This window comes from Oncorhynchus gorbuscha, linkage group LG19 (genome assembly GCF_021184085.1).
Source record: "Oncorhynchus gorbuscha isolate QuinsamMale2020 ecotype Even-year linkage group LG19, OgorEven_v1.0, whole genome shotgun sequence".
In the NCBI taxonomy this organism is placed as follows: Eukaryota; Metazoa; Chordata; class Actinopteri; order Salmoniformes; family Salmonidae; genus Oncorhynchus; species Oncorhynchus gorbuscha.
This window is the reverse complement of record NC_060191.1, coordinates 73201949-73226355: the sequence shown is the minus strand read 5'-3', so window position 1 is coordinate 73226355 and position 24407 is coordinate 73201949. Positions and strand designations below refer to the sequence as shown.

Here is a 24407-nt window from a genome sequence, read left to right as displayed (position 1 = left end):
TGGTGTCGTGGTTGGAGGAATGTGGTGTCTAGGGCTCTAGGTACAGGGTTTGGGTGGTGTCGTGGTTGGAGGAATGTGGTGTCTAGGGCTCTAGGTACAGGGTTTGGGTGGTGTCGTGGTTGGAGGAATGTGGTGTTTAAGGCTCTAGGTACAGGGTTTGGGTGGTGTCGTGGTTGGAGGAATGTTGTGTCTAGGGCTCTAGGTACATGGTTTGGGTGGTGTCGTGGTTGGAGGAATGTGGTGTCTAGGGCTCTAGGTACAGGGTTTGGATGGTGTCGTGGTTGGAGGAATGTGGTGTTTAGGGCTCTATTTCAATTTCTTAAAGGATCAGGACTAATGAAGATCATTTACTTTAGGTATGCTGCGACTGGCCTCACACTCCAGTCCAGTAGGTGGCAGAGTATACACCTTAGACGTTGGACGCAATTCGCCAACCTAATCCCGAAGAAGAAGAAGAGAAAGAAGAAGAATGTAGACGTGTCCTGAGTGAAGTGACAGTAGCAGATATGGCTACAGAGCCGGGCATCAATATGGAGGCGAAAATAGACGCGAGAGAAAATCCTTTTGAATCTTATTTAGACGCTTTAAATAAGATGTTAGAGGACCAAGACCCCATATTTATGATCGGAATTGTTGTTTCTTTGGCTGTTGTTGTCATCACTGTTGGTAAGTTTAGGTTATCCCCAAAAGCACCCCGTTTTGTTCTAGGCCCCGGACAAACAGACCGCATTCAACTCATTGGGGGCCTGATGATTAGTTGACAAGTTGAATCCGGTGTGCTTTTCCGGCGCTACAATAAACACGTGTAGTGTGGAGGAACTCGAGGACCGGAGTTTGGAACCACTGTGTTAGCTAGTTAGCCTAGCATCAGCCTGCTGGCTTTCTACGCTATAAGATTTTCAAACAAACTGTTTTGTTGATGTCTTTTATCAAGTCTACTATCAAAGGTTCCCTAGTTAACTTGCTAGTAGTGGTCACTAGCGAGCTGTCTAGTTATGCTCTTATGTCAGGCGCTCGTCTGCTATGATGGCAGCTAAAACCAAACCTGCTATGATTTTGGATTACATTTCAGTGTTGTTGAAGTACTTGCTAAGCAGAAAAACTGTCCAAAGTGCTGTGCTGCTGGTTGGTCTCTGCGATTCTGGAAAGACCCTCCTTTTTAGTCGAGTGAGTATATCTCTGCAACATATGAGCATGTCCAATCCAACTATTTACAGACGGCAGAAGTTGTATGACACTGATTGGATGGATGGTCGTTGTTTGCAGTTGTTGTCAGGAAAGTTCAAGAAGACCCAGACCTCCATCATGGACAGCAGTGCCCCTTACAAAGCCAAGAACGAGAGGGTAAGGAGGAAACTGGCTGTGGTGAGTGAGTTGGAAGGTTCAGGAATGGATCTAGAACTTTACATGATAAAGATGAGAGGTGTTTATTCAGGGGAGGTTTATAACTTATCTAAGACTTGCCACTAGAGGTCTCTTTACAGTCTCCAAATCCAGAACATATGATGGGAGGTGTGCAGTACTACAAAGAGCCATGACTACATGTAATTCTATTCCACATCAAGTAACTCCTGAAATCAGATTTTTAAATATTTTTCTAATGGATAGAAATGCACCTTATGGAACAGCAGGGACTGCGAAGAGATGCTGTACACACACATAACATCTCAGTGCTCGAGGTGTCGCTACAGACACCCTGGTTCAATTCCAGACTGTACCACAACCGGCCGCGATTGGGAGTCCCATAGGGCGGCGCACAAATTGACCCAGCGTCGTCTGGGTTTGGCTGATGTAACGGGGATCCATAATGAATATAAATAATACAGTGCTTGTATTTCAGGTGTTCAGGGGAGGTCTATAATGTGGTGTGGTGTTCAAGGGAGGTCTATAATGTGGTGTTTATATCAGGTGTTCAGGGGAGGTCTATAATGTGGTGTTTATTTTCTATAATGTGGGCAGGGGAGGTCTATAATGTAGTGTCAGGTGTTCAGGGAGGTCTATAATGTGGTTTTATTTCAGGGAGGGGGTCTATAATGTAGTGTTCAGGTGTTCAGGGAGGTCTATAATGTGGTGTTCAGGGGAGGTCTATAATGTAGTGTTCAGGGGAGGTCTATAATGTGGTGTTCAGGGGAGGTCTATAATGTGGTGTTCAGGGGAGGTCTATAATGTGGTGTTCAGGGGAGGTCTATAATGTCAGGTGTTCAGGGGAGGTCTATAATGTGGTCAGGTGTTCAGGGGAGGTTTAGGTGTTCAGGGGAGGTCTATAATGTGGTTTTATTTCAGGTGTTCAGGGGAGGTCTATAATGTGGTGTGTTCAGGGCAGGTCAGTGTTCAGGGAGGTCTATAATGTGGTGTTTATTTCAGGGGAGGTCTATAATGTGGTGTTCAGGGGAGGTCTATAATGGTGTGCAGGGGAGGTCTATAATGTGGTGTTCAGGTGGGGAGGTCTATAATGTGGTGTGTCAGTGTTCAGGGGAGGTCTATAATGTGGTGTTTATTTCAGGTGGGGAGGTCTATAATGTGGTTTTATTTAGGTGTTAGGGGATGTCTATAATGTAGTGTGCAGTGGGAGGTCTATAATGTGTTCAGGGAGGTCTATAATGTGGGGAGGTCTATAATGTGGTGTTCAGGGCAGGTCTATAATGTAGTGTTCAGGGAGGTCTATAATGTGGTGTTTATTTCAGGTGTTCGGGGGAGGTCTATAATGTGGTGTTCAGGGGAGGTCTATAATGTAGTGTTCAGGGGAGGTCTATAATGTGGTGTTTATTTCAGGTGTTCAGGGAGGTCTATAATGTAGTGTTCAGGTGTTCAGGGGAGGTCTATAATGTAGTGTGTGTTCAGGGGAGGTCTATAATGTGGTGTTTATTTCAGGTGTTCAGGGCAGGTCTAATGTAGTGTTCAGGTGTTCAGGGAGGTCTATAATGTGGTGTTCAGGGAGGTCTATAATGTAGTGTTCAGGTGTTCAGGGAGGTCTATAATGTGGTGTTTATTTCAGGGGAGGTCTATAATGTGGTGTTCAGGGGAGGTCTATAATGTAGTGTTCAGGTGTTCAGGGGAAGTCTATAATGTGGTGTTCAGGGAGGTCTATAATGTAGTGTTCAGGTGTTCAGGGAGGTCTATAATGTGGTGTTTATTTCAGGTGTTCAGGGAGGTCTATAATGTAGTGTTCAGGTGTTCAGGGAGGTCTATAATGTGGTGTGTTCAGGGGAGGTTTATAATGTCAGGGGGTGTGTTCAGGGAGGTCTATAATGTAGTGTTCAGGTGTTCAGGGGAGGTCTATAATGTGGTGTTTATTTCAAGTGTTCAGGGCAGGTCTATAATGTGGTGTTTTATTTCAAGTGTTCAGGGCAGGTCTATAATGTGGTGTTCAGGGGAGGTCTATAATGTGGTGTTCAGGGGAGGTCTATAATGTGGTGTTCAGGGGAGGTCTATAATGTGGTGTTCAGGGGAGGTCTATAATGTGGTGTTCAGGGGAGGTCTATAATGTGGTGTTCAGGGGAGGTCTATAATGTGGTGTTCAGGTGTTCAGGGAGGTCTATAATGTGGTGTTTATTTCAGGTGTTCAGGGGACGTCTATAATGTGAATAACATGCAGTACTTGACCTAAGATGAAGATCCACAGAGACGCCGTCTCACTTGGTCTTTTGTTTTCTCGCTGACTGCAGAGCCATGGTGTTTGTGGTGGACAGTGCCATCTTCCAGAAGGAAGTGAGAGACGTGGCTGAGTTCCTGTACTTCCTGTTGACTGACAGTGTAGTGTCCAGGAATGTCCCCTCTCTGATAGTGGCCTGCAACAAGCAAGGTGAAACATCACATGTCATCCCCTCCACCCTCTACAAAAAAAACTCCCCAGGATGACGTGTGTGTGTGTATTAATGATTTTGAAAGGAGTGTTACTTCATATATTTTCCGTCTCTCTAGATATCACCATGGCAAAATATGCTAAGCTGATGTAAGGAATCATGTTATGAGTCCCTTGTCGACTCCGTGTTTGTTGTGGAAAAGGAAACACTTCCTAGTTTAAAGCTAACGTTCGGGAACAGAGAATCATGTTATGAGTCCCTTGTCGACTCCGTGTTTGTTGTGGAAAAGGAAACACTTCCTAGTTTAAAGCTAACGTTCGGGAACAGAAGACGGACATTCAGTGGGCTCTAAAGTAACAACAGTTCCCTCGCATTTGACCCGTGAAAGAAATTAAATTGCAAATAACAAAAATGAACTGGTCACATTTTTGTGCGAGTTATTTGTTCAACATTTAATTCCGCATCCCATTAGTTGTTTTTCACGTAACATTATGAGGATCATGTAACCTGATAGTTCCAGTCTATGATCCACGTCAAAAAACAGACATTACAAAAGTATAATAAAAAATAAATATAAACATCTTGGCATTAAATGGAGTCGGAAGTATAGAAGACTGCCTGATGAAGAATGAATGAGTGTCTGGTATCAGCAAGAGAGGCAATGCTTCTAAAATGCATTTGGCACTAGATTTGCGATTTTTAAATCTCCAATTTGCCGCGTGCATCTGGTACTCTAAAAAGTTGGACAGGGTTCACAGTTCTGCCAACATCAACACCAGGACCGGGGGGTGATACCAGTGTTCTGCCAACACCAGGACCTGGGGTGATACCAGTGTTCTGCCAACACCAGGACCGGGGGTGATACCAGTGTTCTGCCAACACCAGGACCGGGGGTGATACCAGTGTTCTGCCAACACCAGGACCTGGGGGTGATACCAGTGTTCTGCCAACACCAGGACCGGGGGTGATACCAGTGTTCTGCCAACACCAGGACCGGGGGTGATACCAGTGTTCTGCCAGGACACCAGTGTTCTGCCAACACCAGGGGGTGATACCAGTGTTCTGCCAACACCAGGACCAGGGGGTGATACCAGTGTTCTGCCACACACCAGGACCAGGGGGGTGATACCAGTGTTCTGCCAACACCAGGCCAACACCAGGGGGGTGATACCAGTGTTCTGCCAACACCAGGACACCAGGACCAGGGGGGTGATACCAGTGTTCTGCCAACACCAGGACCGGGGGTGATACCAGTGTTCTGCCAACCAGGACACCAGCCAACACCAGGACCTGGGGGTGATACCAGTGTTCTGCCAACACCAGGACCTGGGGGTGATACCAGTGTTCTGCCAACACCAGGACCAGGGGTGATACCAGTGTTCTGACAACACCAGGACCGGGGGTGATACCACTGTTCTGCCAACACCAGGACCGGGGGTGATACCAGTATCACGACACTCGTTAGTACCATGGCAAGGAAACAAGAAGCGAAGTGGATTTAACTTCTTTAAGAGAGCTTCTTTAAGAGAGCCGTCCTAATGTTGGAAACAAACATTACTGTTGTCCTCCAGAGTGACATGTATTTATGTTCCAAGATGTAGCACTGTTTTACACACAGCTAGTTTAAGGGCCGACTCGTTCTGTTTTTTTTTTGCCATAAAAAACAATGTTTTCTTACTGTTAAAAGTCACAGACATAATTTAAAATGGAAGTGTGATTCTACAGAATTAACTGATCCTAACCTTTCCCGTTTCCCCTCAGGAACACACTGAGAGTGACACGGTCTGTGGCTCTGAGCGCCCAGGACGGGTCAGCGGGGGCCAGCGTGCACCTGGGGAAGAAAGGCAAGGACTTTGAGTTCAGCCAGCTGCCCATGAAGGTGGAGTTCCTGGAGTGCAGTGCCCGAGGCAGCAAGGGGGAGGACGGGGAGGCGGACATCGCCAGCCTCGAGAAGAGCCTGGCCCTGCTGTGAGATGACTGGGGCTCATTATTGACCATGTAGTTCCCATAGGTCACTACTTTGGCCAAGAGCTATTTAGTTCCCATAGGTCACTACTTTGGCCAAGAGCCATTTAGTTCCCATAGGTCACTACTTTGGCCAAGGGCTCTTGAGTGGGGTGCATTATGGGGAATTAGTCTAAGGTCTCTCAGCATATCAGGTATCTTCGTCGGTCCTCAGAACTCCAGACTCGACACAACTACGGAAGTGAGTTGTGTTGTGTTGACATCACAAGGTCAGCGTGGTACTTGATGTAGTGAATGCTAATAGCAGGTGTTACTTTTGTGTCTAGGAAACGACCCGTCCTTTTCATAGTGGATAGTCTCACCCACTGCTTTTTAACAATGTCAACATCAATTTCTACTATATGTTTTTTTTACCCCTCAGCATTTGAATAATCCATCAATCATGATATCCTGAGAATGTGATGAGATATTTCACTAAACCCATCTCAGACGACCTATCGGATTTCTCCATTTAGATTCTGGCAGTTTGTTTTTCAAAATCAGATTTTGGTTCCTTTTTGGAATGGGTTAGCTGAATGTTCCATCAGCTTGTATTGTGATCCAGTGCATTCCGTAGTTCCAACACCTTTATTTTTTTTTGAGGGGGAAGTTGACCATGAATCTGTATCATTGTTAGCCAAATAGGAATGTTTATTTTTTTTCAGCTTGTAAATAAATGTTTTTGTGGTTTATTGGTGAGTGCAACATCACTGTAGCCATTGTGACAAAGCTGTGAAAAAACAAAAGCCAACTGACAAGGTTGACTCATACACACTGCAAATTTATTTTGATTTTTTTATTGGAAAAGAAATCAAGCCACAGTTTTATTTTGGACCTGTTATAACTCACTCATACATCCTTACCTAGCGGCTGACATCTTGACTGATATCGACTTGATTGTATGAAAAATACACTGAGATTCAATCTGATTGTAGGTCATGGGCATTGTGGCTCATTTTAATGGGCATTGTGGCTCATTTTAATGGGCATTGTGGCTCATTTTAATGGGTATTGTGGCTCATTTTAATGGGCATTGTGGCTCATTTTAATGGGCATTGTGGCTCATTTTAATGGGCATTGTGGCTCATTTTAATGGGCATTGTGGCTCATTTTAATGGGTATTGTGGCTCATTTTAATGGGCATTGTGGCTCTTTTTAATGGGCATTGTGGCTCTTTTTAATGGGCATGTACCGGCAATTACTGATATCCCATTCACAGGTAAACGTTACATATGTCGACTCAATCAGAAATTGCCTTCAATCTGCATAGCGATACATTGAGTAAACCAAACATGACCACTTTCCTAGTACCCTCCCTCTGTTTGCACTCAGAACAGCCTCAGTTGGTTGGGGGTGGACTCTACAAGGTGTTGAAAGCGTTTCACAGGGTTGCTGGCCACCATGATGACTCCAAAGCTCCCCACAGTTGTGTCAAATTGTCTGGATGTCCTTTGGGTGGTAGGACATTCTTGACACACACAGGAAACTGTTGTGTGAAAAACCCAGCAGTGTTGTAACTCTTGACACTAACCGGTGAGCCTGTCACATATTACCATACCCCATTCAAAGGCACTTAAATATTTTGTCTTGCCCATTCAACTTGTCACCTCCCCTTCATCTAGTTAGGTCTATAGACCGGCCAGAGAGTAGACAGACAGGTTAGGTCTATAGACCGGCCAGAGAGTAGACAGACAGGTTAGGTCTATAGACCGGCCAGAGAGTAGACAGACAGGTTAGGTCTATAGACCGGCCAGAGAGTAGACAGACAGGTTAGGTCTATAGACCGGCAAGACAGTAGACAGACAGGTTAGGTCTATAGACCGGCCAGAGAGACAGACAGGTTAGGTCTATAGACCGGCCAGAGAGACAGACAGGTTAGGTCTATAGACCGGCCAGACAGTAGACAGACAGGTTAGGTCTATAGACCGGCCAGACAGTAGACAGACAGGTTAGGTCTATAGACCAGACAGACAGGTTAGGTCTATAGACCGGCCAGACAGTAGACAGACAGGTTAGGTCTATAGACCGGCCAGAGAGTAGACAGACAGGTTAGGTCTATAGACCGGCCAGAGAGTAGACAGACAGGTTAGGTCTATAGACCGGCCAGAGAGTAGACAGACAGGTTAGGTCTATAGACCGGCCAGAGAGTAGACAGACAGGTTAGGTCTATAGACCGGCCAGAGAGTAGACACAGGTTAGGTCTATAGACCGGCCAGACAGTAGACAGACAGGTTAGGTCTATAGACCAGCCAGACAGTAGAGACAGGTTAGGTCTATAGACCGGCCAGAGAGTAGACAGACAGGTTAGGGCTCTGATCAGCCACCACCAGGCTGGGCTCCCCTCTCAGCAGAGTGGGACACACCCAGTTCACCTTGTCCCCATGGCTGAAGCTGAGTTTAGGTCCTGACTTCAGGGCCTCTGTGCCTGGTGACTGATCTACACTGCTGCCCTCCTCCACCTCCTCCCTCTCCTTAGTCTCCTCTTTTGCCTGCTGGGGCTTGGCCTGGGCCTGGAGTTTGGCTTTAGCCCTGGCATTGGGTCTCCTGCGGTGGACTGGCGCTGCCTGTGGCTTGGCCTTATCCTCAACAGTAACTACCGGGTTCTGACTGAGATCCCAGAGGGCCACCATGCCATCGTTGCCCCCAGTAGCCAGCCAGTATGGGTGGGGTAAGAAGCTGAGGAAGTGGGCCTGCGAGGCTCCCTGGCTGTGGGCCTTGATGGCACCCTGTCGGTCCAGTTTGGAGCCACTGCCGACCCGCATCAGGTGCACACGTCCGTCCTCGGCGGCGCAGGCCAAAACGTTCCCGCAGGTTGCTACAGAGACGCAGTGGGCCAGAGGTGGGTTGAAGAGCTGACCGGCTTTGTGCTGATGGGCCTCCTCTTCCTCAGCCACTTCCTGCAGGTTGAGGGTCCAGACGGGGCGTGTCTTCTGTAGGCTCCACAACATCACCTGCAAGAGATTGAGGACAGAAGGGGGTCAAGACATGCTTACTTAGTCAAACAGGGTACTCTCAAGCATGCCCTTTCTTTCTCCATCTCCAGACATCTCACCTGCATGTCGAGCCCGGCTGAGACCAAGTTGTTGGGCCTGAGAGGGCGGAAAGCCACAGATGAGACGATGTTGGTGTGTCTGCGGAGCGTCCTGTTTACTTGACCCCCCGGCAGCCCTAGCACCCTCACCACCCCCGAGTCATCAGCCACGGCCAGAGCTGAGCCTGTCTCATTCAGAGCCAGAGAGTTGATCTCCTCCTCTCCCGCACCCTGTAGCTCCTCTACCGCTCCCTTTAGGCTCCTAGGGTCCAATACGCTCACCGTCTCCCCGTGGGACACATACAACAGGCCTGGAGCCGCCGGCGAGAACACAGCGCTGGTCACATCATCCCCGCTGGGCAGACGGAGACGAGCTAACACCGTTCCCTCCTGGTTCCACACGGTTACCTCACCCTCCTCTGAGCCAGAGGCTAGGAGACCCTCCGGACCCCCAGAGGCCCCCACACACAGCACTGGGGTGGAGTGACCCTCACACCACTGCCTGCTGGCCATAATCACATTGGCATACCTGGGGTGAAGCAGAATATATACTACATATAAATAAATACTACATAAACTGGTATATTTTGCTAACAGTGACATGACCCTGTACATATCTAGCTGTAAAAAAAAAAAAATACACTGCAGAACGTTTTGATACAATAAAAGTAACTATTGCACCAGATAATGTAATTTAACCAAAGATTGTTATCTCTGACTGGGAGTTTGGGGACAGTAGGGTAAATTGAAACCAGACACATCACCTGGGACATGCGCAGACGAATGTAAACACGTGCACGAGCTCGGCAAGTGTATGCATGCGTCTCGTGCTTATGCTTCAACTGATATTAATCTGAACGCACTACTGATACCAACGCTTTCAAACATTTAATGTAATTACACTTTCCTGTGGATATATTGTCTCACATTCCTACCCCAAGAGGACCAACCAGCACTGCCAACAGGTTAAGTACGTTCAAATATCATTTTATTCAACATTCTGGCTTGAAGTTTAAGAGTTAACTTTCCTGATTCAAATGCTAATTTATATCTGACAGAATTCAACGTCGGGTCTCCAGACGACCTAATTAACCTTAACTCCCAGTAATGGATAACATCTTTGTTAAATCCCATCTGGTGTTAATATGTAGCTACAGTAACTGGTAGCCCTATAAATAGTCATTATATTAATAATAAACGTTTCCATTTGGATGTCTTTATTTATTTAATAGGACAGAAGTCAAATCTTGCCACGGACTAACCATGTGTTTACCAGAACGCTGAAGCTATGCTAGTTAAGTTAGCATGTCAACACAACTATCGAAACACTTTAGCTGGATGTCATTGGCGAAATCTTTGCTAATAACCACAACTGTCATGACATAACACGGCACCACTAAATTAAATAAACCTTCAGCATATGTGATGTTTCCACTTTACCTTTCACACGAATGTTAGCTTCCCCTGTTCGAAAACTACTTGTAAAGTCGCACATTGATGACATCAGAGGGTAGGTAACGACCCAATCAGCTGCATGAAAAAAGACGTAAAAGCCTATTTCACAATGGGAAAACAATCATTTCTACCACAGTATTATTTTATTTATGTTTGATCTACATTACCCCGAGTGGCGCAGCAGTATAAGGCATTGCATCCCAGTTCAAGAGGCGTCACTATAGTACCTGGTTCGAATCCAGGCAGTATCACATCCGGACGTGATTGGGAGTCCCATAGGGCGAACAATACGTTGGCCCAGTGTCGTCCGTGTTTTGGCGTAGTAGGCCATCATTGTAAATACGACTTTGTTCTTAACTGACTTGCCTAGTTAAATAAAGTCAATAAATAAATTACAATCCTCAAACTGATTTATATGAAATTAGGTTTCATGGGGATTACGCCTATAGCAGTATTGACTGTAAATCTTTCTATGCTTGCTAATAGGTTGTGTTAGGTTTATACAACTGAAATGTGACATAGTGAACTCCTAATGTCATGCATGTAGAGTTGACACAACCTACCTCTTTTTGTTAAATGTACATAGAAAGCAGTGTTTTTCATTGTTTTTCATGATCAACTGACATGCTTTGTGTCCAGGTCTACTGTAAGAAGACTGTTGGTTGGTGCTACTGGGTTCTGTCATTCTTCTGGGATAACTAAACAGTAATGCACTTCTACAGACGAAATACAAGCAGATTGGGCAGAAATAATTCAGTTAGGTTCAAATGTCAGATTAAGGACACAGTGGAGATACTCGGGCATTCAAACTCTATAACCTGTTGTGCCAAGGGGTGGACTTGAGAGAGCACACTTGAGCTAAAATAGGTCTCTCTGTCACTCTTTTTCTCTCTTTCTCACTCTCTGTCTCTCTGTCTCTTTCTCACTCTCTGTCTATCTTTCTCTGTCTCTTTCTCACTCTCACTCTCTTTCTCTGTCTCTTTCTCACTCTCTCTTTCTCTCTCTCTCTCATTCTCTCTCTCTCTCTCATTCTCACTCTCTGTCTCTTTCTCACTGTCTGTCTCTTTCTCTCTCTCTCTCTCTCTCTCTCTCTCTCTTTCTCTTTCTCTTTCTCTTTCTCACTCTGTCTCTTTCTCTCTCTTTCTCACTCTGTCTCTTTCTCACTCTGTCTCTTTCTCTCTGTCTCTCTTTCTCTCTGTCTCTCTGTCTCTCTGTCTCTCTTTCTCTCTGTCTCTCTTTCTCTCTGTCTCTTTCTCTCTGTCTCTCTTTCTCTCTCTCTCTGTCTCTCTCTCTGTCTCTTTCTCTCTGTCTCTCTTTCTCTCTCTTTCTCACTCTCTGTCTCTTTCTCACTCACTGTCTCTCTGTCTCTCTGTAGAGCGGTAAGGCTGAAAATGAGGAACACAATGGTTGCTGCCTGCTGATTCATCCAAAACTGCACTTCTGATGAGTGTGGCCCATTTCTGGGTCGGTGAACGTAACTGTCAGACTGAATGAAGAACAGACCGAGGACACCAGGGCTATCACACACACACACACACACACACACACACACACACACACACACACACACACACACACACACACACACACACACACACACACACACACACACACACACACACACACACACACACACACACACACACACACACACACACACACACACACACACACACACACACTATTTTCTACATTGTAGGATAATAGTGAAGACATCAAACTATGAAATAACACATACGGAATCATGTAGTAACCAAAAAGTGTTAAACAAATATTTTTGATTTGAGATTCTTCAAATAGCCACCCTTTGCCTTGATGACAGCTTTGCAAATGCTTGACATTCTCTCAACCAGCTTCACCTGGAATGCTTTTCCAATAGTCTTGAAGGAGTTCCCACATATGCTGAGCACTTGTCGGCTGCTTTTCCTTCACTCTGCAGTTTAACTCATCCCAAACCATCTAAATTTGGTTGAGGTCGGGGGTTGTGGAGGCCAGGTCATCTGATGCATCACTCCATCACTCTCCTTCTTGGTCAGATAGCCCTTACACAGACTAGAGGTGTGTTGGGTCATTGTCCTGTTGAAAAACAACTGATAATAATATATGCCATTTAGCAGACGCTTTTATCCAAAGCGACTTACAGTCATGTGTGCATACATTCTACGTATGGGTGGTCCCGGGAATCGAACCCACTACCCTGGCGTTACAAGCGCCATGCTCTACCAACTGAGCTACACTAAGCCCAAACCAGATGGGATGGCGTATCGCTGCAGAATGCTGTGGTAGCTATGCTGGTTAAGTGTGTCTTGAATTCTAAATAAATCACAGACAGTGTTGCCAGCAAAGCACCCCCACACCATCACACCTCCTCCTCCTCCTCCATGCTTTACGGTGGGAAATACACATGCAGAGATCATCGTTTCATCCACACTGCGTCTCACAAAGACACAGCGGTTGGATCCAAAAGTCTCCAAACCAAACCAAAGGACAAATTTCTACCGGTCTGATGTCCATTGCTCGTGTTTTTGGCCCAAGCAAGTCTTCTTCTTATTGTTCTTATTTATTATTGTTCTTTAGTTGTGGTTTCTTTCCAGTTTCATCATAGTGCTTGATGGGTTTTGCGACTGCACTTAAAGTTCTTGAAATTTTCCTCATTGACTGACCTTCATGTTTTAAAGTAATGATAAACTGTCGTTTCTCTTTGCTTATTTGAGCTGTTGTTTGCCATAATATGGACTTGGTCTTTTACCAAATAGGGCTATATTCTGTATACCATCCCTACCTTGTCACAACACAACTGATTGGCTCAAATGCATTAAGAAGGAAATAAATTCCAATTAACTTTTAAGGCACACCTGTTAATTGAAATGCATTCCAGTTGACTACCTCATGAAGCTGGTTGAGAGAATGCCAAGTGTGTGCAAAGCTGTCATCAAGGCAAAGGGTGGCTATTTAAAGAATCTCAAATATATTTGTATTTATTTACTACATGATTCCATATGTTTTATTTCATAGTTTTAATGTCTTCACTATTATTCTACAATGTAGAAAATAGTAAAAATAAAGAAATCCTTGAATGAGTAGGCGTTCTAAATCTTTTGACCGGTAGTGTACTTTTTTTGCTGAACAAATTTTGGAACGGACCGTATAGGACACTCCATCGCTCTGTTTGCATAAGGTGGTAGGGCCCTATGGCCACACCATGTGTTTTTCTACTGTTATATTCAGTCTATTGTTATATTCTGTTCTACTAAGAACATGTGTCCATTTTATCATTCACCTGAAATACTAAGGTTATATTGAGAATCCAATACATTTCTACTTTGCTTCAGATGGCGATGGGTGAGACGGTGTGAGAGAGAGAGATGAGAATCAATGAAACAAGTCAGACAACAAACGAGTGGAAGAGAAAAATATAGGGGGGGGAAATGCACGTCATAGGTCAGACCACAATGGTGCTTAAAGCCTGTGGCCTTTTAAAGAATGCTGACAGTGATGGGGAGGTGTTCTACTTCGGAAGCCCGTGTCTCAGTTGTCTCTGCTACTGTCATGTGATCAGTTGTCTCTGCTACTGTCATGTGACCAGTTGTCTCTCCTACTAGCTACTGTCATGTGATCACAGCTGTCTCTGCTACTGTCATGTGATCAGTTGTCTCTGCTACTGTCATGTGATCACAGCTGTCTCTGCTACTGTCATGTGATCAGTTGTCTCTGCTACTAGCTACTGTCATGTGATCACAGCCGTCTCTGCTACTCTCATGTGATCACAGCTGTCTCTGCTACTGTCATGTGATCAGTTGTCTCTGCTACTGTCATGTGATCACAGCTGTCTCTGCTACTGTCATGTGATCAGTTGTCTCTGCTACTAGCTACTGTCATGTGATCACAGCTGTCTCTGCTACTGTCATGTGATCACAGCTGTCTCTGCTACTGTCATGTGATCAGTTGTCTCTGCTACTAGCTACTGTCATGTGATCAGTTGTCTCTGCTACTAGCTACTGTCATGTGATCAGTTGTCTCTGCTACTAGCTACTGTCATGTGATCACAGCTGTCTCTGCTACTGTCATGTGATCACAGCCGTCTCTGCTACTGTCATGTGATCACAGCCGTCTCAGCTGTGTCTGCTACTAACTACTGTCATGTGATCAGCTGTCTCTGCTACTGTCATGTGATCAGCTGTCTCTGCTACTGTCATGTGATCACAGCCGTCTCAGCTGTGTCTGCTACTAACTACTGTCATGTGATCAGCTGTCTCTGCTACTGTCATGTGATCAGCTGTCTCTGCTACTGTCATGTGATCAGCTGTCTCTGCTACTGTCATGTGATCAGCTGTCTCTGCTACTGTCATGTGATCAGCTGTGTGCTACTGTCATGTGATCAGCTGTGTGCTACTGTCATGTGATCAGCTGTGTCTGCTACTGTCATGTGATCAGCTGTGTCTGCTACTGTCATGTGATCAGCTGTGTCTGCTACTGTCATGTGATCAGCTGTGTCTGCTACTGTCATGTGATCAGCTGTGTCTGCTACTGTCATGTGATCAGCTGTGTCTGCTACTGTCATGTGATCAGCTGTGTCTGCTACTGTCATGTGATCAGCTGTGTCTGCTACTAACTACTGTCATGTGATCAGCTGTGTCTGCTACTGTCATGTGATCAGCTGTTTCTGCTACTAACTACTGTCATGTGATCAGCTGTCTCTGCTACTAACTACTGTCATGTGATCAGCTGTCTCTGCTACTAACTACTGTCATGTGATCAGCTGTGTCTGCTACTAACTACTGTCATGTGATCAGCTGTCTCTGCTACTAACTACTGTCATGTGATCAGCTGTCTCTGCTACTAACTACTGTCATGTGATCAGCTGTCTCTGCTACTAACTACTGTCATGTGATCAGCTGTCTCTGCTACTAGGTACTATCTGTGAACATTTACACCATCTCTTCCTAAACCTACTCTGGCTAAAGGCGGAGGCAACACATTCTAAAGGCGGAGGCAGCACATTCTAAAGGCAACACATTCTAAAGGCAACACATTCTAAAGGCAGCAGCAGCACATTCTAAAAGCAGCACATTCTAAAGGCAGCACATTCTAAAGGCAGCACATTCTAAAGGCAGCACATTCTAAAGGCAGCACATTCTAAAGGCAGCACATTCTAAAGGCAGCACATTCTAAAGGCAGCACATTCTAAAGGCAGCACATTCTAAAGGCAACACATTCTAAAGGCAACACATTCTAAAGGCAGCACATTCTAAAGGCAGCACATTCTAAAGGCAACACATTCTAAAGGCAACACATTCTAAAGGCAACACATTCTAAAGGCAACACATTCTAAAGGCAGCACATTCTAAAGGCAGCGGCAGCACATTCTAAAGGCAGCACATTCTAAAGGCAACACATTCTAAAGGCAACACATTCTAAAGGCAACACATTCTAAAGGCAGCACATTCTAAAGGCAACACATTCTAAAGGCAACACATTCTAAAGGCAACACATTCTAAAGGCAACACATTCTAAAGGCAGCACATTCTAAAGGCAGCGGCAGCACATTCTAAAGGCAGTACATTCTAAAGGCAGCACATTCTAAAGGCAGCACATTCTAAAGGCAGAGGTCCTGTGTAGCTCAGTTGGTAGAGCATGGCGCTTGTAACGCCAGGGTAGTGGGTTCGATCCCCGGGACCACCCATACGTAGAATGTATGCACACATGACTGCTTTGGATAAAAGCGTCTGCTAAATGGCATATATTATTATTATTATTAACACATTCTAAAGGCAACACATTCTAAAGGCAACACATTCTAAAGGCAGCGGCAGCACATTCTAAAGGCAGTACATTCTAAAGGCAGCACATTCTAAAGGCAGCACATTCTAAAGGCAGCACATTCTAAAGGCAGCACATTCTAAAGGCAGCACATTCTAAAGGCAACACATTCTAAAGGCAGCACATTCTAAAGGCAGCACATTCTAAAGGCAGCACATTCTAAAGGCAGCACATTCTAAAGGCAACACATTCTAAAGGCAGCACATTCTAAAGGCGGAGGCAACACATTCTAAAGGCAACACATTCTAAAGGCAACACATTCTATAGGCAGCGGCAACCCATTCTATAGGCAGCGGCAGCACATTCTATAGGCAGCACATTCTAAAGGCAGCACATTCTAAAGGCAGCACATTCTAAAGGCAGCACATTCTAAAGGCAGCACATTCTAAAGGCAGCACATTCTAAAGGCAGCCAGCAGCACATTCTAAAGGCAACATTCTAAAGGCAGCAGCAGCAGCACATTCTAAAGGCATCTCTCTTAGTTGGGCAGGAACCCTGATAACATGGTCTTATTAATTAATCCAAGGATATCAACCCTGATAACATGGTCTTTAAGCAGTTAGATATTAATGAAACCAAGGATATCAACTCTGATAACATGGTCTTTAACCCGTTAGATATTAATGAAACCAAGGATATCAACCCTGATAACATGGTCTTATTAATGAAACCAAGGACATCAACCCTGATAACATGGTCTTATTAATGAAACCAAGGACATCAACTCTGATAACATGGTCTTATTAATGAAACCAAGGACATCAACCCTGATAACATGGTCTTATTAATGAAACCAAGGATATCAACTCTGATAACATGGTCTAAATAATGAAACCAAGGATATCAACCCTGATAACATGGTCTTATTAATGAAACCAAGGACATCAACCCTGATAACATGGTCTTATTAATGAAACCAAGGACATCAACCCTGATAACATGGTCTTTAACCAGTTAGATATTAATGAAACCAAGGATATCAACTCTGATAACATGGTCTTTAACCTGTTAGATATTAATGAAACCAAGGATATCAACCCTGATAACATGGTCTTTAACCTGTTAGATATTAATGAAACCAAGGACATCAACCCTGATAACATGGTCTTTAAGCAGTTAGATATTAATGAAACCAAGGACATCAACCCTGATAACATGGTCTTATTAATGAAACCAAGGACATCAACCCTGATAACATGGTCTTATTAATGAAGCCAAAGATAAATATAATAATTGCGTTTCCTGAAATGTACCTGAGATTTGTCATTTACTATTATGGTAAGCAACTTATCAACCCAATATAGCAACTTATCAACCTAATATAGCAACTTATCAACCCAATATAGCAACTTATCAACCCAATATAGCAACTTATCAACCCAATATAGCAATTTATCAACCCAATATAGCAACTTATCAACCCAATATAGCAACTTATCAACCCAATATAGCAATTTAACAACCCAATATAGCAACTTATCAACCCAATATAGCAACTTATCAACCCAATATAGCAACTTATCAACCCAATATAGCAACTTATCAACCCAATATAGCAACTTATCAACCCAATATAGCAACTTATCAACCCAATATAGCAATTTATCAACCCAATATAGCAATTTATCAACCCAATATAGCAATTTATCAACCCAATATAGCAATTTATCAACCCAATATAGCAATTTATCAACCCAATATAGCAATTTATCAACCCAATATAGCAATTTATCAACCCAATATAGCAATTTATCAACCCAATATAGCAATTTATCAACCCAATATAGCAATTTATCAACCCAATATAGCAATTTATCTCATTCCAAAATAAGCTTATTTAAAAAAAAAAACGTTTTATTTTCATTTGAACGTTCGCCGTCTTCCTAAAAAAAAATCACGACCACCTTGTTCATTATCCGTCTTCTCTCAGTCATGTTTCGCTGTTGTTCTTTTCAGAAACATGGTTGACTGACGAGACAACGATTCTTTATGACACGTCTCCTTGTTACAATGCTGTTCACCACTGTAGCGCATCAAGAGTGGGAGAAGGTGGGTCTATTTTTGTTCGTAGACATTTTAAATTCATTGTAAGAGAGGAACTCACACTTAAATCCTATAAAATTATTGTTTAATCTTTTTTTTTTCCTAGAAATTCCCTCCTGTTACAACCTTAGTTTTGTTTTTGCTGGTTAAAAAAATAAAAAATTGGATACGTCCATCTGCCACCCGATTCTGACATTGGTAATTTAATTGATATCCTCGCATCCACCTTCCATTGAATTAATAATGAAGGTAACATGTGTTTTCTATTGGGTGATTTACAACATTACATTTACAGTGGGGCAACAAAGTATTTAGTCAGCCACCAATTGTGCAAGTTCTCCCACTTAAAAAGATGAGAGAGGCCTGTAATTTTCATCATCAGGTACACTTCAACTATGACAGACAAAATTAGAGAAAAAAATGATTTTTATTGAATTTATTTGCAAATTATGGTGGAAAGGAAGTATGGTACCATTAATACTCTATCAGATAGAGGTAATATACTCTTCACATAGATGAACCAAACTACTCAATAATCTCCTCCATGAAGACTTGGGGTCAGCCTGATGAACCAAACTACTCAGTAATCTCCCCCATGAAGACTGGAGGTCAGCCTGATGAACCAAACTACTCAATAATCTCCTCCATGAAGACTGGGGGTCAGCCTGATGAACCAAACTACTCAATAATCTCCTCCATGAAGACTGGGGGTCAGCCTGATGAACCAAACTACTCAATAATCTCCTCCATGAAGACTGGGGGTCAGCCTGATGAACCAAACTACTCAGTAATCTCCACGAAGACTGGGGGTCAGCCTGATGAACCAAACTACTCAGTAATCTCCTCCATGAAGACTGTGGGTCAGCCTGATGAACCAAACTACTCAGTAATCTCCTCCATGAAGACTGGAGGTCAGCCTGATGAACCAAACTACTCAATAATCTCCTCCATGAAGACTGGGGGTCAGCCTGATGAACCAAACTACTCAGTAATCTCCTCCATGAAGACTGGGGGTCAGCCTGATGAACCAAACTACTCAGTAATCTCCTCTATATAGTCAAACTCTCACATACTCACAAAGCATGTAGAGGTCTGTAATTGTTATCATAGGTACAGTACACTTCAACTGCGAGAGACGGAATCTAAAACAAAAATCCAGAAAATCACATTTGTATGATTTTTAAGTAATTAATTGACATTTTATTGCATGACATAAGAATTTGATCACCTACCAACCAGTAAGAATTCCGGCTCTCACAGACCTATTAGTTTTTCGTTAAAAAACCCTCCTGTTCTCCACTCATTACCTGTATTATTAACTGCACCTGTTTGAACTCGTTACCTGTATAAAAGACACCTGTCCACATACTCAATCAAACAGACTCTATCATCTCCACAATGGCCAAGATCAGAGAGCTGTCTAAGGACATCAGGGATAAAAATTTAGACCTGCACAAGGCCGGGATGGGCTACAGGACAATAGGCAAGCAGCTTGGTGAGAAGGCAACAACTGTTGGCGCACTTATTCGAAAATGGAAGGAGTTCAAGATGACTGTCAATCCCCCTCGGTCTGGGGCTCCATGCAAGATATCACCTCGTGGGGCATCAATGATCATGAGGAAGGAGAGGGATCAGCCCAGAACTACACGGCAGGACCTGGTCAATGACCTGAAGAGAGCTGGGACCACAGTCTCAAAGAAAATCCTTAGTAACACACTACGCCGTCATGGATTAAAATCCTGCAGCGCACGCAAGGTCCCCCTGCTCAAGCCAGCGCATGTCCAGGCCCGTCTGAAGTTTGCCAATGACCATCTGGATGATCCAGAGGTGGAATGGGAGAAGGTCATGTGGTCTGATGAGACAAAAATAGAGCTTTTTGGTCCAAACTCCACTCGCTGTGTTTGGAGAAAGAAGAAGGATTAGTACAAACCCAAGAACACCATCCCAACCGTGAAGCATGGAGGTGGAAACATCATTATTTGGGGATGCTTTTCTGCAAAGGGGACATGACGACGGCACCGTATTGAAGGGAGGATGGATATGGCCATGTATCGCGAGATCTTGGCCAACAACCTCCTTCCCTTAGTAAGGGCGTTGAAGATGGGTCGTGGCTGGGTCTTCCAGCATGACAACGATCCAAAACACACAGCCAGGGCAACTAAGGAGTGGCTCCGTAAGAAGCATCTCAAGGTCCTGGAGTGGCCTAGACAGTCTCCAGACCTGAACCCAATAGAACATCTTTGGAGGGAGCTGAAAGTCCGTATTGACCAGCGACAGCCCTGAAACCTGAAGGATCTGGAGAAGGTCTGTATGGAGGAGTGGGCCAAAATCCCTGCTGCAGTGTGTGCAAACCTGGTCAAGAACTACAGGAATAGCAAACAAAGGTTTCTGTACCAAATATTAAGTAATGTTTTGCTGATGTATCAAATACTTATGTCATGCAATAAAATGCAAGTTAATTACTTAAAATCATACAATGTGATTTTCTGGATTTTTGTTTTAGATTCCGTCTCTCACAGTTGAAGTGTACCTATGATAAAAATTACAGACCTCTACATGCTTTGTAAGTAGGAAAACCTGCAAAATCGGCAGTGTATCAAATACTTGTTCTCCCCACTGTATGCATTTTTTGGTGTTGTGGTTTTCAAGCCCTTGGGCTTCCAACCTGCACACACATTTTATTATTGATTTGTTTTTATCCGTATGGTTGTTGTTCACATTTTGTCTTTGGGGACAATGAATACAACTTAAATATAGGCTGAGACCTGCCCCTTATTTACGGGACTATCAATAAATAGCAAGACTATTCATTGGTCCTTCTGTAGCTCAGTTGGTAGAGCATGGCGCTTGTAACGCCAGGGTAGTGGGTTCGATCCCCGGGACCACCCGTACGTAGAATGTATGCACACATGACTGTAAGTCGCTTTGGATAAAAGCGTCTGCTAAATGGCATATATTATATTATATTATATATTATTATTTTATTATTATTATTATTATATTATTATAAGACTTCATTCCCTGCTAATGTGATTACTCTGTCACACAGTTTGGGGCTAATCTTCACATTTTGTTGAACATTTTGTAGGACGACTCTCTCTTTCTGCATATTGGATCACTTTCAATGAACTCTGTCAACTGTCTCTCTGGCATGGGCTTCTCTGGGACCAGACATGAGATCATCGCCGTATTTCCCAGCATGATGCTGTTCCATAATGAGGTCAATGGAGGGATGTACCGTGTCCCCGCCATGCTGTGCTGTCCCTCTCCAGCTCCTTCCTGGCCTCAGACACCCAGGCTCACCTTCTGGTCATGCGCAAGGGCACCTTCTACAGGAACTATGTAGAGGTTGGTACAGGTCACAGATTTAGGTTAGGACACGGTTATAACAGGTGTCCTAATACTTTCTCAAACTTCTACCCTCCCTCCCCGCCTCTTCCCTCCCTCCCTCCCTCCCTCCCTCCCTCCCTCCCTCCCTCCCTCCCTCCCTCCCTCCCTCCCTCCCTCCCTCCCTCCCTCCCTCCCTCCCTCCCTCCCTCCCTGTCTCTACCCTCCCTCCCCGCCTCTACCCTCCCTCCCCGCCTCTACCCTCCCTACCCTCCCTCCCTGCCTCTACCCTCCCTACCCTCCCTCCCTGCCCTACCCTCCCTCCCTGCCTCTACCCTCCCTACCCTCCCTCCCTACCCTCCCTCCCTCCCTCCCTGTCTCTACCCTCCCTACCCTCCCTCCCTCCCCTCCCTACCCTCCCTACCTTTCTCTACCCTCCCTCCTTCCCCGCCTCTACCCTCCCTACCTTTCTCTACCCTCCCTCCCTTCCCCCGCCCTACCCTCCCTCCCCGCCTCTACCCTCCCTACCTTTCTCTACCCTCCCTCCCTCCCTCCCCGCCTCTACCCTCCCTACCCCGCTCTACCATCCCTCCCTCCCTCCCCCTCCCTCCCTCCCTCCCTCCCCCTCCCTCCCTCCCTCCCTCCCTCCCTCCCTCCCTCCCTCCCTCCCTCCCTCCCTCCCTCCCTCCCTCCCTCCCTCCCTCCCTCCCTCCCTCCCGTTCCAGTTATTTCTGGATTGCTGTAAATGCCATATACACCACTATATTCTCACAAACGTATTATTTATTAAACCAACCATTCTTCCCCTTCAGTATTTGTGTACAGATTGGACTTTGCATGAAATGTGTATGTCGTGTGTGAGTTAATGTGTTTTTGTACAACATTTAGATTGTAAATGTATTTTATCTCATGTGACTGTATCGCCCCAAACGATACACACAAAGAACATTATATTTTTTTCATGCATGTAATTGTCACACTCGCTTTTTCTAAAAGTGCTCAGTCAGTTTTGAAGGCTTTCCTCTGGTCACAATCTGTCCAGGGGTTAACATCAGGCCAAGTTACATCTACAATTCAACAGGCTGGGGGAAAATAAACTACAAAATAATGTACATTGTTGTGCTTCTAGGCCAAGCTGACATCCAGTATTCTGTTATTCACCATCTGTGACATCTCCAAATGTGTAGAGGTTGCCGTGGGCGACTCCAAAGCACCCTGGGGGTGGGGCTTGCGATTGAGCACGTCTGTCAATCTTTTCCGGAACACCCTGCACAGGAACACATAGATCAGCGGGTCCAGACACACGTTAGTGGCACAGAGCCAGAGAGTGGTCTCCTTGGCAACGTAGAGCGCGTTCTGCGCCCAGCAGTGGTTGGCTGTTTTTCGGGTCTGGGTAAGAGTGTAGGGCACTCTGGCGAAATGAAAAGGGGCGAAACAAACGAAAAACACCACCACCACCACAAAGACCTTGGCCTTGGTTCTGCGGCTGGCCGCGTTGGAGCCACTACGCGAGGCTTTGTAGGACTCGTAGACTTTACGACTGATGAAAGTGTAACACAACAACATCAGAGCCAGTGTTCCCCAAAACACCACCTGGGAAGAGGAGGAGAAAATGCATTGAACAACAGAGACAATCTCTATAAATACGGCCCCTTGGTTAGCCAGGTTAACGTACTACCGCCAGGATACCATTCAGTGTAATGATGCCGGCGTACAAGAATGTAGCCCGTACCTGGCAGAAGTAGTTGAAGCCCTCGTGCCACAGCAGACCGGCCTGACCCTTTAGAGAGGTACACTTCAGCCGACCAGGAGAACCCGACGGTGTGCGGTCACTCAGAATGGTATTGGGCAGAGCCAGAGACACCATCACAGCCCAGACGGCCACACTCAAGGCCTGTCCCACCCCGACCCTCTGGAGGGCGCACTTCCCGAAGGGCCTGACTATCTTGAGGTAGCGGTCCAGGCTGATGAGCCCCAGGAGCAGGATGCTGATGTACATGGTGGTGTAGAAGAGGACGGCGGAGTAGCGACAGTAGAACGCACGCAGACGCCAGGAGCCTACGTCCGTGTCCGCGAGGACTTTCACCGGGATGGACAGGGTCATCAGCAGGTCTGCCACCACCTGTTGACGAACAGGCCATCACGTCAGTCATCAGTCGTTATTGTTCAACCATTTCTGGCAGTTGGACTAAATTTGTTTATCACAGAAAATAAATGCTGGTTCCCTTACTACGTTCTTCAGGTAGACCACGAAGGTGGTGGTGCTACGGATGTTGAAGAAGATCCATGCAGCCAGGCAGTTGAGTACCAGCGCAAACAGGAAGAGGGCGCTGTAGAGACAGGGGAAGACCACCGCCGTCACGCTGGTGTCACGCACACACTTCAGAGACAGGTTTGATTGGCTGCCGTTCATCCTCACGCCCAGCAGTACTATGGAGAGAAACAGAATAAAAATGATTGGATGAATAGTAAACAGTAAGGCCTCTATTTCCCCATAGCAACACAACATGCATTCACCAAAAAAGAGAGGGAGAGAGAGAGAAACAGAGAGAATAGAGTGAGAAAGAAAGAGAGCGATAGAGACAACCACTGCACCGAAGCAGAACCTGAGACAGAGCTGCATTTCCTGACAAAATGTAAAAAAATATATAAAACAATTAGAGAGTGTCATTTCAATGACCTCTCTGATGAGGATAGGCTACCTGTCCTGATGGGGGAGGACGCAGAGAGCTGTGGGTTGGCTGTGCCCTGCCTCCCTACACCTCCACCCGGACAGCTGGTCTGGCCCGCGGGTGATCTACGATGCCCCAGTTCCTACTCTGACCTGGCCTACCGGGAGCTGCCTTCAGCTGGGACACGTCAGACGTGGCCTGTCTTGTCTATGATGAGATCTCCTTCAGCATCTTCACCCTCTATGAGCTCAT

General features: G+C 45.2%; 3 protein-coding genes and 1 long non-coding RNA gene across 4 annotated transcripts; 2 read left to right on the top strand and 2 right to left on the bottom strand.

Moving 5' to 3' along the window:
• The first annotated feature begins 456 nt into the window (after positions 1–456).
• On the top strand, positions 457–6499 carry LOC124004970 (signal recognition particle receptor subunit beta-like). Its single transcript, XM_046313772.1, has 6 exons — positions 457–666; positions 1073–1167; positions 1267–1381; positions 3623–3802; positions 3922–3952; positions 5565–6499. The coding sequence occupies exons 1-6, from the start codon at positions 507–509 to the stop codon at positions 5773–5775; spliced, it is 792 nt and encodes a 263-aa protein (XP_046169728.1). The 5' UTR covers positions 457–506; the 3' UTR covers positions 5776–6499.
• A 1344-nt stretch (positions 6500–7843) lies between these two features.
• Positions 7844–10374, bottom strand: wdr53 (WD repeat domain 53). The gene is made up of 3 exons (XM_046314782.1): positions 10279–10374; positions 8860–9367; positions 7844–8758 (listed from the first exon to the last, which is right to left on the bottom strand). Exons 2-3 carry the CDS (start codon positions 9349–9351, stop codon positions 8081–8083), a joined length of 1170 nt encoding a protein of 389 aa, XP_046170738.1. The 5' UTR covers positions 9352–9367; positions 10279–10374; the 3' UTR covers positions 7844–8080.
• On the top strand, positions 9553–24104 carry LOC124005483. The gene is made up of 4 exons (XR_006833622.1): positions 9553–9808; positions 18070–18162; positions 21245–21504; positions 22671–24104. It is a non-coding gene; the product is annotated as an uncharacterized LOC124005483 (long non-coding RNA).
• Positions 22237–23985, bottom strand: LOC124005482 (P2Y purinoceptor 13-like). Its single transcript, XM_046314784.1, has 3 exons — positions 23714–23985; positions 23216–23605; positions 22237–23076 (listed from the first exon to the last, which is right to left on the bottom strand). Exons 1-3 carry the CDS (start codon positions 23894–23896, stop codon positions 22609–22611), a joined length of 1041 nt encoding a protein of 346 aa, XP_046170740.1. The 5' UTR covers positions 23897–23985; the 3' UTR covers positions 22237–22608.
• Positions 24105–24407: the final 303 nt, after the last annotated feature.